The sequence below is a fragment of the Erinaceus europaeus genome, chromosome 3 (assembly GCF_950295315.1).
Source record: "Erinaceus europaeus chromosome 3, mEriEur2.1, whole genome shotgun sequence".
NCBI classification, from domain to species: domain Eukaryota; kingdom Metazoa; phylum Chordata; class Mammalia; order Eulipotyphla; family Erinaceidae; genus Erinaceus; species Erinaceus europaeus.
Genome location: NC_080164.1, coordinates 96,081,438 through 96,097,564, shown reverse-complemented (window position 1 = coordinate 96,097,564; position 16,127 = coordinate 96,081,438). Strand labels below are relative to the sequence as shown.

At 38.0% G+C, this 16,127-nt stretch overlaps 1 protein-coding gene across 1 annotated transcript in view; it reads left to right on the top strand.

Moving 5' to 3' along the window:
* The window catches only part of PPP1R21 (protein phosphatase 1 regulatory subunit 21), a 58,610-nt gene that overhangs the window by 22,658 nt on the left and 19,825 nt on the right, over positions 1–16,127 (top strand). The window contains exons 3-9 of the mRNA XM_060188441.1: positions 4,065–4,211; positions 5,655–5,753; positions 8,529–8,693; positions 9,376–9,434; positions 11,270–11,364; positions 12,047–12,099; positions 14,495–14,687. Of these exons, the coding sequence (XP_060044424.1) occupies positions 4,065–4,211; positions 5,655–5,753; positions 8,529–8,693; positions 9,376–9,434; positions 11,270–11,364; positions 12,047–12,099; positions 14,495–14,687 (811 nt within the window). The remainder of the gene's footprint in view (positions 1–4,064; positions 4,212–5,654; positions 5,754–8,528; positions 8,694–9,375; positions 9,435–11,269; positions 11,365–12,046; positions 12,100–14,494; positions 14,688–16,127) is intronic.

Genomic DNA, 16,127 nt, shown 5'->3' with positions numbered 1-16,127 from the left:
ATATTTATATTCCTAATATTCATTTGGTGGCTACCCCCAAGGACTTAAAGTATGACTTATTTAGTTCATTCGTCTTACTTTTGAGTTGAACTCTTTATTAATAGTAACCTGCATTTGAGTGATAAATTTTACCATTAGTATGTTTTTCAGAGGAGGGGAAAGATAGGGAAGGAAATAAAATGTGCTTCTACTTCCTTCTAGTACTGTGGGATAAATATCAGTGATATTTCTGATTGCATAAGTTAGTTGTAGGATATTGGTTCTTCTTGGGTAAGTTCAGTTAGATATTTAATCTATATCATTCTCTCTCTTTTCTTTCAAGATTTATTTATTTTGCATAGAGACAAATTGAGAGAGAAGGGGGAGGTAGAGTGGAAAAGAAAAAGAGACACCTGCACACTACTTCACCACTTGTTGAGCGTCCCTCTAACAGGTGGGGGGTGGGGGCTTGAACTCCAATCTTGCGCATGGAAACGTGTACTCAACCAAGCATGCCACCACCTGACCCCACCTTTGCCTCTTTTTTTAGAGCAGAAGGATTAGGATGTCCTTTACTCTTATCTGTGTCTGGAGTAGCTCTCAGCGAGTGACAGATCTTATGTTGTACCACTCAGGTAACCAAGATCTAGGAATATGTCCTTTTGCTTTGAAATCTGCCTCAAGAGTGTCTCATTGTGTGCTATCCTTAGACTCAGAACTTAGAGAGTTCAGAATACCTTTCCATTTTTTTTTTTTTTTTTTAAGGAGGAGAGGGAGAAAGAGAAAGAATCAGACATCACTCTGGTACATGTGTTGCTGGGGATTGAACTCAGGACCCCATGGTTAAGGGTCAGTGCTTTATCTTTGCAACCTCATGGACCACCATCTTTCTATATTTCAAAACTGTGCCAAAATTAATTTAAAAATTAATTTAAAAAAATGATTCTGTGACATTGCCGATGGTGTGACAATGGTTTTGTCAATAAAAGGCTGTATTTTTTGAGCACTCATTGTGTCAGACACTGTCCTAGGCACATCCATTATCTCACTTTGTCTTTATGACAACCCTGTAAGGACTGGTAAGATTATTACCATCTTCATTGCAATAACTAGGGCTAAATGAAAGGTTAGGATGGGTGACTTTGGAAATTAATGACTGGTTAATCAACTAGTGATTATTTATAAAGATGTAAAGAAATAACTTTTTGTTTTACTATTCACTGCAGTGGTCACTATAGTTATAAGAAGAAGACAATTTGCCAGTTTGCAATATGGGTATGTTAAGATGTCTTCTGTTACAGTAGCCTTTGGGTTTGCCTCTTCAGTGAGTTGTTGGATATAGTAAACATACATTTATTTGAACTTCTTTTTAAAAAATGTTGATTTTTTATAAGATAGACACACGCACACACACACATACAGAGCATTGCTCAGCTCTGGCTTATGGTGGTACTGGACATTAAACCTGGGCCCACTGGGGCTCCACACATCCAAATTTTGCACTGTAATACACTGAGCCACCTCTTCATTCCCCCTCTTCCCCATTCCTTTTAAAGGTAGAGAGAGAAAAGGTAGAAAGGCACAGAGGAAGTGAGAGAGACTGCAGCACCAAAGGTTCCTTCAGTGTGATGGGTGTCAGGCTCAAACCTGGGTTGCACACAGGGTAAGGAAGCTCACTATGCAAGTGAGGTATTCTGCTGGTCCTCTCCTTATGTTGTTATTTTTAATGTGGTGGTAGAATATGAACCCATGACTTGCACATGGGTGAAACTACTGAATGACACTTAGCTGGTTCACTTAAAAAAATCTTGTATGGGGTTCGGGCGGTGGCACAGCGGGTTAAGCACATATGGTGCAAAGCACGAAGACCAGAGCAAGAGTCTTGGTTTGAGCCCCTGGCTACCCACCTACAGGTGGGTCACTTCACAAGTGGTGAAGCAGGTCTACAGGTGTCTATCTTTCTCTCCCCTCTCTGTCTTCCCCTCCTCTCCATTTCTCTCTGTCTTATCTAACAACGACAACAATGACAACAATAATAATGGTAAACAATGACAACAATAATAATGGTAAACAACAAGGGCAACGAAAGGGGAAAAAATAATCCTCAGGAGCAGTGGATCATAGTGCAGGCACTGAGTCCCAGCAATAGCCCTAGAGGAAAAACAAAACAAAACAAAACAAAAACCATGTATAATTAGAGAAGAAAGGGAGGAAGGGAAAAACAGAGAGGGAGAGACATTTACACACCACTGCACTGTCCATGGGACATCACAGGGAGCCCATGGTTTAAGCATAGAATCTCGTTCACAATAATATGTGTGCCCTACCCTATAAGTTATTACCCAACCCCAATTCTTTTTCTTTTTTTTCACCACTGCACTGCTCAGCTCTGGTTTATGATGGTTTAGGGTGTTGAACCTGGGACTTTAGAACCTCAAGCCCCTTGATTCTAAATTTCTGTAGTTAGAGATGTATAATGTGGACATTAACTGAGCATAAGTTTACCTTTGAAATCAAGTGAAAAATTAAAGATTGCTATAAACAATAGCAAAAAAATTTTTTAACAGAAACATTCAATTTTTCTGGTTCTGCTCTCAAAATACAAATTATTTCAAGAAACTATAGACACCAGAAGTTTTTTTTTCATTGCTACTTCAATATACTTAAATCACCTGTCATTAAAATTTGACATCTTAATTTTACAGTGGTTTTTCACTTGCTATTGAAAGTATAATAATACAAATGCAGCTCTTTAAATATACAGTATTAGGCCTACTAGTGAACACAGAATTGTGGGTATATCTGTAGCCTTGGAGGTGGAGTGAGTAAGACGTGAACCTTCAAGCACAAGGTTCCAAGTTTGAGCCTTAGAAACACATCTGTCAGAGTGATGTTTCTCTCTCACTCCTCTCTCTTTTTCTGTCATTACCAAATAAATAAAAATAAGATTAAAAATAGATGTTGGAACATCAACAGCAAAATATAGTATATATATATATATATATATTATATGTTTTCTACCAGAGTAAAGCTATTTATCTAGTATCCCATTTCTCCATTTCTATTTGTTTTATTTTATTTTTAGATAGAGACAAAGAGTCAGAGAGTGAAAGAGACCACAGCACTGAGACCACACTTCAATGTGATGGGTGCTGGGCTCAAACCTTTGTGGCACACATGGCAAAGCAGCACACTAAGTAAGTTATTTCCCCTGCCTGTTGCCTGTTTTCTTATTCATTTGTAGTATTAAAAAATAGTGGCAACCAGAAGGCGTGTTGTTTAGATTCTATATTTTGTTTCTTTTTTTAATTTCTTCTTCTTCTTCTTCTTCTTCTTCTTCTTCTTCTTCTTCTTCTTCTTCTTCTTCTTCTTCTTCTTCTTCTTTTTTTTTTTTTTTTTACCATAGCATTGCTCAGCTCTGGCTCATGATGGTATGGGGGATTGAACCTGGGATTTTGGAGTCTCTGGCACAAGAGTTTCTTTGCATAACCGTTATGCTGTCTATCCTTGCCTCTTTAATTTATTAAAAGGAGAGAAAGAACCAGAACATCACTCTAGCACATATGATAGTGGGGATTGTGCTCTGGACCTCACGCTTAACATTCTAGCCACTATACCATCTACCAGTCCACTTTAATTTTATTCTTTTTTTTTTTTTTTTTTTTAACCAGAACACTGTTCAGCTCTGGCTTATGGTGGTATGGGGGATTGAACCTGAGACTCTGGAGCCTCAGGCATGAGAGTCTGTTTGCATAACCATTATGCTATCTACCCTCCACCCAATTTTATTCTTAATAAATAAAATTTATGCTTAGTTTTTTTTGTGTCCCTCCTCCCCGTTTAGATTTTATGTACTTATTTGTTATAAAATTGCCTTGGCCAGAAAATTAGCCTTTTTTTTTTTTTTTTTAACAGTAGACAGTTAAAAATGAAAGCACTAGAATGATAAGTATACTACCTGAAGTCCCTAAAAAAAAAGAGGTTTTAATTATATTTTGGTGAAGCAAAAAGGTTTTTTTTTTTTCTGCCCTTATCTTTAACCTATGGTAAATTATAGTGAAAAGTCTGTTTTCATTTTGATGTAGGAACAACTGAAAATGAAGGATCAATCATTGAGAAAACTACAACAGGAAATGGATAGTTTGACATTTCGAAATTTGCAGCTTGCCAAGAGAGTAGAATTACTTCAGGATGAATTGGCTTTAAGTGAACCCCGGGGCAAGAAAAACAAGGTAGGTCAAATAGCAGCAAGTTAGTGTGACCTTGTGGTTAGGTACTAACATCTACTGACTATCCTAGTTTTGATAGAAGAACCCCACATCCAAATTCTCTGATACTCTGTTACACTTTGATATTTGAAGAAAACAAACATTCTCTAAAATATACTAAATATTACAGGCACTCTCATGTTTAAATCAGCTTTGAAGAATTTCTTAGGAGCCATTATGCACATAGTTAATTTAGTGGCTGAGGAAAATGAATAAAATATCTCATACTGGTCAAAATTATTTGTATTGTTTAGTTGCACAATGTTGCCATTAACCCAGGGTAGAGTAAATAAAATAAGAAACACTTGTCAGTGTAACTGCGCCTGTCAAAATAGCAGATCAAAGTCTCATACCTTAACTTTATAAGTTTTCTCTTGGTCTGTTTCCTTAGTGTTTATTGTAGGGAAAATTTGGTATTATTATTTTTTTTAATTTAAAAAATAGCTTACTTTCCTTATGGTTTTATGTAGTGAGGCAGTAGTCTTAACTGCTCTAAGATGGATAGTCTGGTACTTTTGAATATTCTGTGATTAAGACATTGCTTTTGGGGCTGTGATAGCAAGAACTAGTAAATGAGTCTTTTAAGCTTTATGTATATTCTATACACATAAAATAGCAACCCCACACATACTGTAGATTAAGCCAGTGACAACAGAATGATAGAAGGCTAAGAATGCCTACATCACTTCTGAAATACCATGGGTAAAAGAACACAGACTTTGCAGTTAAATCCAGATTTGATCTTTCTGTCTGCCATATACAGTTTTATGATGAAAGAACCAGGATATACATTTTTTTTTTTCCAGATTTGAAACCTTAAGTTTCTGCATCAACATAAGAGGTGATATTTTCAGGTTTGCTGTGAGGATTAAATGGGATCATGTAGAAGTGCTTAGGGTGTGTTTGCTGTGTGATGGGCAGTTAGCATAATCTTGTATTAATAATACCTTTATACACACACTTCCCCTAGTTGGAAGAACTCACTATAGTGGTAATTTTAAATAACTAGGAAACAGGACAAAACAGATTCATGGAATTACTAAAACAGATTCATGGAATTACTAAAACTCACTTTAATTTGATGTACTTATTGGGATATTTATTTTGCTAGTTTTCTCAGTCTGCTCTGTCTTTCAACACAACTACTACTAAATTCATCTACAAAGAATAACAAATTTCATTTATTCTCGCTCTCTTTAAAGCTTTCTTGCCCATTGCAATATTTGCAATTCCAGCTTATGTCACATAGGAAAAGTTAAATGATGGACTGTGTACCTTTTGCAGGATTGTTTGAGAATGGTGAACACATAGAAGAGACAAGCTACTAAGGTGATAGAGAATCAGTGTCATTAGGATGTTTCTCTAGAGGATGAAAGTTATGTGGACATAACTTATTCTTTCCATCAGAAAAGTGGAGAATCTTCTCAGTTGAGTCAAGAGCAGAAGAGTGTCTTTGATGAAGATCTACAAAAGAAGATAGAAGAGAATGAACGGTTGCACATACAAGTGAGAAAATCTGTTTTTCTGTGTAAATGAAAAAATGGGTATGGGCTGTGTGGAATGTGGAAAGTGAGGTAGCTGAAGTGTCTTGTGTGTATTTGGGTATTTTATGTGCTCTAGGTATGTATGTCAGTCATTTATTCATTTCTTAAATCCTATGTCTTACACTTGGCATGCGCATTTCTTCAGAAAACAGAAGGATAACTTTATAAATTAATACAGAAATATACTGAACAGTATTACTTTATGGATGGATCACTTAAGTGGATATTTATCAATAAGTACGATTTGCTTTTTAATTTTCTGCCAGTTAAGTTGGCTTTTGAAAAAAATTCTTTACTGGAGGATTAATGGTTTACAGTCAGCAGTAAAATACAGTCGTTTGTACATGTGTAACATTTCTCAGTTTTCCACATCACAATTCAACTCCCACCAGCTCCTTCTCTAGGACCATCATGATTCAGGACCTGAGCCTTCCCCCTCACCCCAGAGTCTTTTGCTTTGGTACAATACACCAACTCCAGTCCAAATTCTGCTTTGTGTTTTCCCTTCTGTTCTTATTTTTTAACTTCTGTCTATGAGTTAAGTTAGCTTTTATGTCTCCTCATTAGTCTGTAGGGTTTATTATGGTATGGATGGTGTGCTTTGTTTATTAATATGACAGAGATAGAGAGTGTGAAAGAGACCACAGCACTGGAGTTTCCTTCAATACATTGGTGACCAGTCTCAGTCCTCTGGTGACAGAGCAACACACTATCCACATAAGCTCTTTCCACAGCCCTGGACATTGTTAGTTTTACATGTCCAGCTCCAGGACAGAATTTCACTTATGGCATGCTGCCAGATATTTATGAGATGTTGAATAACCAGTGTGTCCCAAATTATTCTGTGTGTTTTAAGAGTCATAATGTACTGTGTATCACTGTGCCTCTTGATTTTTTGTTGTTTCTGTTGTTGTTGAAATAGTGAGTATATTCAAATGATGGAAAGTAAGTATGCACTAATTCTCAGACTTTAAAAATGTTAATGTTTTGGGAGTTGGGCAGTAGTGCAGCGGGTTAAGCGCACTATGGTGCAAAGCACAATGACCAGAGTAAGGATCCCAGTTCGAACCCCCAGCTCCCCACTTGCAGGGGAGTCCCTTCACAGGCGGTGAAGTAGGTCTACAGGTGTCTATCTTTCTCTCCCCCTCTCTGTCTTCCCCTCCTTTCTCCATTTCTCTCTGTCTTATCCAACGACAATGACAATAACAACAACAATAAAAAAAAGGGCAACAAAAGAGAAAATAAATAAATATTTTTAAAAAACTTTTAAAAATGTTAATGTTTTACCTCATCGAATTATGTGTTAACATATTTTACTTCATTTTGTTTTATTATGATTTACCTCATCGAATTTGTGTTAACACATTTTATTTTATTTTACTAGAGTACTTAACAGCTCTGGCTTATAGTGGTATTGGGGATTGAACCTATGACTTTGGAACCTCAGACATGAAAGGTTTTTTTTATACAACTGCTATGCTATCTCCCTAGTCTTTTTTAAATTATTTATAATTCTTAATTAGCAGTTATTTATTTATTTTTTTCCAGAGCACTGCTCAGCTCTGGTTTATGGTGTTGCTAGGGATTGAACCTGGGAAGCTCAGAGCCACAGATCTAAAAGTTGTTTGCAGGGGTCGGGTGGTATCGCAGTGGGTTAAGCACACATGGTGAATCCCGGTTCGAGCCCCCAGCTCCCCACCTGCAGGGGGATCGCTTCACAAGCAATGAAGCAGTTCTGCAGGTGTCTATCTTTCTCTCCAGCTCTCTGTCTTCCACTCCTCTCTCGATTTCTCTCTGTCCTATCCAACAACAATGAGAACAGCAATAACAACAATAATAATAACCTCAACAGCAATAAGCAACAAGGGCAACAAAAGGGGAAAAAAGAGCCTCCAGGAGCAGTGCCCCAGCAATAACCCTGGAGGCAAAAAAAAAAAAAAGTTGTTTTGCACAACCATTATGCTGTCTTCCCAGGCAGCAGTTGGTTCTTACTAGGGAGAAGGAGCTATACTTATTTGAGGGAATAACATCAACTTGATTTTTGGTTATTTATTTATAGAAGTTATCCTACTAGAAACGCTAGGATACAACAGTGAATTAAATTCTCTTCTAGAGATAGTTTGAAATAGAAATTCCTGCGATTGGGAGGGAGAAGTGTAAGTTTTGGAGTAGGTTCCCATTTCATAGTAGAAAGGTCTCCTTTCTACTATGGGGCATGTGACAAGTTATTGCAGCCCTTTTTAGGTTTAGTATCTCTAGCTGTAAGATGGAAATAATAGTGGGCTGGCTCACCCAAATTGAGTGAACTTGTTATCATGTGAGCTCCTACTCCCCACCTACAGGAGGGAAGCTTCATGATTGGAGAAGCAGGTCTGCAAGTGCTTCTCTTTCTCTCTCCCTCTCTGTCTTCACCCTCCCTCAATTTTTTTCTGTCCTGTCTAATAAAAAAGAAAAGGAAAGGAGAGAAAGAAAGAAGCAATGGAAGGAAGAAGAAAAAGAAAAATGGTTACGGGGGTAGATAGCTTAATGGTTATGCAAAGAGACACTCATGCCTGAGGTTCCAAAGTCCCAGCTTTTAATCTCTTGCACCACCATAAGCCAGAGATGAGCAGTGCTCTGGTTAAAAAAAAAAAAAAGAAAAAAGAAAAAAAAGCTACCACCCTGTACAGGTTTTGTGAGATGAACATATGGAATCATGAAGAATGAGTTGCTGTTGTTTTTTTCTTAATCTTTTCAGTTTTTTGAAGCTGATGAGCAGCATAAGCATGTGGAAGCAGAGTTGAGGAGTCGGCTGACTGCTCTGGAGACAGAGGCAGCGCAGCACCAAGCTGTGGTAGATGGTCTGACGCGAAAATACATGGAAACCATTGAGAAGCTACAGAATGACAAGGCTAAACTAGAAGTAAGCCCTACTGTTGGTGAAGACGTGTAGTCAATGCTTTTGTAATGGTTTGTGTACTTTACTTTTTTAAAAATTTTAAATAAAATATTTAAAAAAAAAAAAAAGAGAAGAGAGAAAGAAAGAACCAGACATTACTCTGGTACATCTGCTGCCAGGGATTGCACTCAGGACCTCATGCTTGAGAGTCCAATGCTTTATCCACTGTGCCACCTCCCAGACCACTGTTTGTTGCCAGCACTACAAATATGTCATTCCTAGTGACCTTTTTTTTTTTATTCCTTTCTATTTGATAGAACAGAGATAAATTGAGAGAGGAGGGGGAAATAGAGATGGAGGGAGAACGATAGACACCCACAGACATGCATCACTGCTAGTGATGCGTCCCCCCTTGTAGATGGGGAGCAGGTGCTGGAACCCAAGTCCTTGCACATGGTACTATGTGCACTCACCTGGTGCACCACCCACCCTGCCCTGTTTGTTGTTTTTTAACCAGAGTACTGCTCAATTCTAGCTTGTGGTATTAGGGATTGAAGGCTTGTGTATTTTAATGGAACAGAAAGCTAAACATTCAAGGTGAGAATTGCTTGAAGAAGGGCAAACGCTAGAAGAAGAAGTCTTTCCTAAATGTTCTCTGTTATCTACAGCTTGAGCCATCGACTTTTCTTGTTATTCTTATATTCAGGTAAAATCCCAGACTCTAGAAAAGGAGGCCAAAGAATGTCGACTTCGAACAGAAGAATGGTATGTGGAAGATCAGATTTCAGAGGACCATGAGATTAGACTCAGAACTTTGAGTTTTGAGTTTAGCAGTTCCTTTGTCTTAATTTTCTCATATTTGAAATGTGAGTTTATAGTAACTGGAGATCTTTTCAGCTTATTCTTATTTCTGGGGCCATACCCATTCTTGGTAGAGTGGCTTATGTATTAGTTCTCTGGGTACAGATGATTGGTGATGGCTTGGGTTCCTATGCTTTGGGCTGAATACTCTGTTTTAGACCTTTCTAAAGAGTATGCCTTCGGGTAGTCCCGTGGAAAAATGACTTAATAATCACTGTACCAGCCATCTTATTATGCTGATTATATACCAATTTTGTAAAGACTAATTTCTTTTCTTCCTTCCTTCCTCCCTCCCTCCCTCCCTTTCTTCCTTCCTTTCTTCCTTCTTTCCTTCCTTCCTTCCTTGCTCTTCTGTCTTTTTTTTTCTCCTTTCTTTTCTTTCTTTCTTCTTTATTTGACAGGACAGAGAGAAATTGAGAGAGGGGGGGAGAGAGAGAGAGAGAGACACCTGCACAATGGCTTCACCATTTGTGAAGCTTCTCCCTTGCAGGTGGGGACCTGGGCCTAGAAACTGGGTCTGTGTGCATGGTAATGTGTTTGCTCAACCTGGTGCGCCACCACCTGGCCCCAAATAGCTAAATCTTAAAATCTTAAATGTTGATAAATGTTGGCGTGAAAGCACTCCAGAGCTGGTTAAATAGCTTATTTAGGTAGTGTGTTGCTTTGCCATGCACACAAACCGGTTTTGAGCGCAGCCCCCACTGCATTGAAGGAACCTTTGGAGCTGTGGGCCCTCTCCCTCTCCCTTCCTCTCAGTCTCTAGCTAAAAGAAAAAAAATAAAGGAAAAAAACCATACTCCAGCATTTGTATGATAAATAACATATATTTTAGGCTTTTCTTTCTTTTTCAAAGTTTTATTTAACAAGTGTGAGAGAGAGGAAGCCAGAATATCACTGGCATATGCAGTGCTGGGGATTAACTGAAGGGCTTCACACATGTAAGACCTGCATTCTACCAGTAAGCTACCTGTCTGGCCTTGTGCTTAAGTTTTTAATAGTCCCATTAAATGAATTTCTTACTTCACTTTAATTGTAGTGGTAAGATTGCATACATGGTTTAGAGGTTTAACTGTGTTCTTGGAATTAAATAAAAAATAGATGATCTGAATTTGAGCTCAAGGTAAATAAAGTTGATATAGTACTTTGACTTTTTTTTTATTATCTTTATTTATTTATTGGATAGAGGCAACCAGAAGTCAAGAGGGAAAGGGGAGATAGAGAGGGAGAGAAACAGAGAGAGACCTACAGTACTGCTTCAGCACTCGCAAAGCTTTTCCCCTGCAGGTGGGGACCAGGGGCTTGAACCCAGGTCCTTGTGCATTGTAACATGTGCACTCAGCGAGGTGCACCACCACCTTGTCCCTAAAGTTGATATAAGACTTTAAAAAGACTACTTTTAGCAAGCATTTTTTGATTGTGTTGTAAAGAGAAAATTTGTCATTTTGGAGTATATCTAAAATTACTCTCAGGTTGGGGAAATAAATTTAAGATTATATAAGATACTGGCATTGCAGTAAAGTCTTCCAAACTTCTACATTAATCAACAGAAGTCTTCTGGGGGTTAGATTTGAGGCTTTTCATTTTCTTACCTTTCTCTGTTAACAACTCTGTACTACTAAGAATAATACAGATGTCAGGCATAGTTCTTAGAATGCTTGATGCCAGCTGTTGAAACAGCAGGTAGATGAGGATTCATTGTCTGGCTGGTGATAATATGTTTTTCTGTTCTTTTCTTTCAGTCAACTACAGTTAAAAAATCTTCATGAAGATTTATCAGGTAGATTAGAGGAATCCTTATCAATCATCAATGAAAAAGTACCTTTTAATGACACCAGTAAGTATTATGTACAGTTTTATATTATTTACACCTTTCAACTTCTCTCTGGTAGTATTCTAATTAAAGTAATTTCTAATTTCTTTTTTTTTTTTTTAATCAGAGCACTGCTCAGCTGTGGTTTATCTTTGTGCTGGGATTGAACATTGGTGGCCTTAGGCATGAAAGTCTTTTTGCATAATCGTCATGCTATCTCCATGATTTTACCAAACAGATTAGAAATCTGTTTGGTAAAAAAATTCTAGTCATACAACAAAAAGGTACTTTTTTTTGGTGCTAGGGTCTTGTGTATGCATGATTCTGCCACTCTTGGGTTGATTTTTTTTTTTTCATAGTATTTCAGATAGAAATAGAGAGAGAGGGAGAGATACCACAGTGCTCTGCCATCTGTGGAGCTTCCTCTGTTGCCATGGGACTCTCATGTGGTACTAGAACTTAAAAGTGGGACTTTGCTCAAGGTAAGTTAGATACCCTACCAAGTGAGCTACCAAGTTTTGCCTTTTCTGGAATAACACTTGCCCCCAGGTAAATTCCATTATTGTCCCGTACTGTGATTGTAACTCTGACAAATTAAAATTCTTATGGAAAGCTGATTTTGCTACAGAACATTTGTTATTTTGCAGTTTTTCTGTAAGTGTCAAACAAAAGGCCTAATTTACATGTGCTTTTGTTTATATTATAGAGTACAATAAATATAATGCTCTGAATGTTCCACTTCACAATAGGAAACATCAGGTAAATATGACTTTTTAAAACTCTTTATTTTTTAATTTATTTTAAATTTTTTTATTGTCTTTATTTATTTATTGGATAGAGATAGCCAGAAATCGAGAGGGGTGGAGATGATAGAGAAGGAGAGAGACAAACAGACACTGGCAGCCCTGCTTCACCACTCATGAAACTTTCCCCCTGTAGGTGGGGACCAGGGGCTTGAACCTGGATCCTTGTGCATTGTAACATGTGCTCTCAACCAGGTGTGTGCCATCACCCGGCACTACTTTTTTTCTTTTCTTTTTTTCTTTTTTAATTTTCAACCATATGCTTGTTAAACTTTTCATAAACAAGTATAGGGAGGGAGTCGGGCTGTAGCGCAGCGGGTTAAGCGCAGGTGGCGCAAAGCACAAGGACCGGCATAAGGATCCCGGTTCGAACCCCGGCTCCCCACCTGCAGGGGAGTTGCTTCACAGGCGGTGAAGCAGGTCTGCAGGTGTCTATCTTTCCTCCTCTCTGTCTTCCCCTCCTCTCTCCATTTCTCAACGACAACAACAATAATAACTACAACAATAAAACAACAAGGGCAACAAAAGGGAATAAATAAATTAAATATTAAAAAAAAAGTATAGGGAGCTGAGGAGGTGGCTTAAATATGGAGTATCCACCTCACACATGTGGGGCTCTGGGTTTGATCCCCAGCACCATATTGGAGCAACCAGTGATGTCTACAGTCATCCCACACTGAGTGTGCCACATCTGACCTGATCTTAAAAGATAAACAGTGTCAGGTCTAGTTACTGCTTGGCTGAGAAAGCAACAATGCGAATTCTTCATGAAGTCAAGCCATAAGTCGAGCTTATGATGACAATGAACCATTGTTTAGGCCTCTGTGTGGAACACTAAGCTGTTATATTTAACTTCTGCTTTTTCAAATAATTCTTTTTTATTTTTTAAATTTTCATTTATTTATGAGAAAGATAGGAGGAGAGAGAAAGAACCAGACATCACTCTGGCACATGTGCTGCTGGGGATCGAACTCGGGATCTCCTGCTTGAGAGTCCAAAGCTTTTACCACTGTGCCACCTCCCGGACCACTCAAATAATTCTTTAAGTTCTATGATTTGCTACTTATGCAATTATAAATAGAGATACCTACTACTGTATCAGATAATGTTAGGCTTGAATTATGGGATGCACTAATTTCTTCTAGTTTGGTAGACCTTGTATTTAAATGATCCAAGTGGAAAAGATCTATTTGCCAAAGCTGGTGACTTCCTAGTTTATTTAAATGGGATGAGTAGATATAAGTGAGAATAATTATATTAAAGCTGAAATGCTTTCTCCAAAAGTAGATTTAATAATATTACTTGAGAATAATAAATTTTTTAGTGCAGTGCCTTCCTAGCATAGTTTTTTTTTTTTTTTTTTTTTTTTTTGCAGGTACAAGGGGTGAGGGTGAGACCATAAGCACACCTCTCCACTGTCTATGGAGTTTGACTAGTTGCTTTCTCATCCAACTACTAACTAGACCTGACCTTGTTTATCTTTTAATAAAGGTCTGGTCAGATCTGGCACATTACATGTGGGATGCCTGTAGACGTCACTTCTTGCTCCCATATGGTGGATTGAACCCAGAGCCCCATACATGAGAGGTGGATACTCCACATCAAGGCCACATCCCCAGCTCTTAGAATATAATTTGAGGGGTGATTTTTTAAAAAAATTTCTTTATTGGGGGATTTATGTTTTACAGTCAACAGTGAATATAATAGTTTTTACATGCATAACATTTATCAGTTTTTCACATAACAATACAACCCCCATTAGGTCCTCTGTCATCCTTTTCCAGGACCTGTACTCTCCCCCCTACCCACCCCAGAGTCTTTTACTTTGGTGCAATACACCAGCTCCAGTTCAGGTTCTACTTGTGTTTTCTCTTCTGATCTTGTTTTTCAATTTCTGCCTGAGTGAGATCATCCCATATTCATCCTTCTGTTTCTGATTTATTTCACTTAACACGATTTCTTCAAGCTCCATCCAAGATGGGCTGAAAATGGTGGAATCACTATTTTTAATAGCTGAGTAGTATTCCATTGTGTATATATACCACAACTCGCTCAGCCACTCATCTGTTGTTGGGCATCTGGGCTGCTTCCAGGTTTTGGCTATTACAAATTGTGCTGCTATGAACATAGGTATACACAGATCTTTTTGGATAGGTGTGTTGGGTTCCTTAGGATATATCCCCAGGAGAGGAATTGCAGGATCATAGGGTAGGTCCACTTCTAGCCTTCTGAGAGTTATCCAAACTACTCTCCACAGAGGTTGGACCAATTGATATTCCCACCAGTAGTGTAGGAGGGTTCCCTTTGACTTGAGGGGTGATTTTTAACTATATAAACGTCTCATTTTAAAGCTGAAGATGCGGGATCTTGCTGGTCAGGCCCTGGCTTTTGTTCAAGATCTTGTGACAGCTCTTCTGAACTTCCACACCTATACAGAACAGAGGATTCAGATTTTTCCTGTTGATTCTGCCATTGACACTATATCTCCACTGAATCAAAAGGTGACGTTCAATCAGAATACTTGTTTTAACAGATTATTTCTGTGTATCAGTCTAGGACCCTGGAGACCATGAGGAAAAATAACTATAGATCATAGCTTTACTAAAATAAGGCACATATGAATATATATATATATATATATATACAAACATATTTTATATACATATTTATATACATATTATATATATATTATATATTTTTATATACATATTTATATACATATTTATATACATATATTTTGTATACATATATACAAACATATGTTTGTATATATGTATACAAACATATATATATATATATATATATATGTTTGTATACATATATATGTATTTAATATTTTTCCCCACTATGGGACAGGGGTTAATGGTTTACAGTATAGTTTGTTTTTTTTTTTTTAAAAATAGATTATTTATGAGGAAAACAAGAGAGAGAGAAAGAACCAGACATCACTCTGGTACATGTGCTGCCGAGGATTGAACTCAGGACCTCATGTCTGAGAGTCTAATGCTTTATCTACTGCACCATCTCCTGGACCACCAGTGTGGTTGTTAACACATGGATATAACTTCTCATCGCCCCATGATTGGTGTCTGCAAGACACTCTCTTCCCCAGCCTAAGTCCCTCTCCATCATTATGCCCCCCAGTGCCCTCTATTCTTTTTTTTTGTCCTTGTTTTTTTTTAAATTATTATTATTATTGTTATTGATATTGTCATTGTTGGATAGGACAGAGAGAAATGGAGAGAGGAGAAGAATACAGAGAAGGGGAGAGAAAGATAGACACCCGCAGACCTGCTTCACCACTTGTTAAACAACTCCCCTGCAGGTGGGAGCCAACTGGGATCCTTATGCCAGTCCTTGCGCTTTGCGCCACGTGTTTAACCCACTGCGCTACCACCTGACTCCCAGTGCCTTCTATTCTATCCCTCTCCCTCTTTCCCCAGAACTCTTTGCTCTGATACAATAGACCATTTCCAATTCAAGTTTTGTTTTATATTTTTCTCTTACTCTCCTTGCTTCTTAATTTCTACCAGAGTGAGATCATCTGGTATTCACACTTCTCTTTCTGGCTTATAACTCAGCATATGATACCTTTGGCTTCATTTCTTTTAAAAGCTTCATTTCTTTCTTTTTTTTTTTTTTTTTGGCTTCATTTCTTTTAAAAGCTGCATAGTATTCTAGTATGTATATATACCATAACTTTTTCCCCCCATTGTTGTTGTTGCTGATGTTGTTGGATAGGACAGAGAGAAATTGAGAGAGGAGGAGGGAGAGAGAAATACAGACACCTGCAGACCTGCTTCACTGCTTGTGAAGCAACACCGCTGCAGGTAGGGAACTGGGTGCTCAAACCAGGATCCTTGAGTGGGTCCTTGTACTTTGCACCATGTGCTCTTAATCCGCTGTGTTACCACCCAGCTCCCTATACCTTAACTTAGCTACTCAATCTGTTGTTGGACATCTGGGTTACTTCCAGACTTGGGC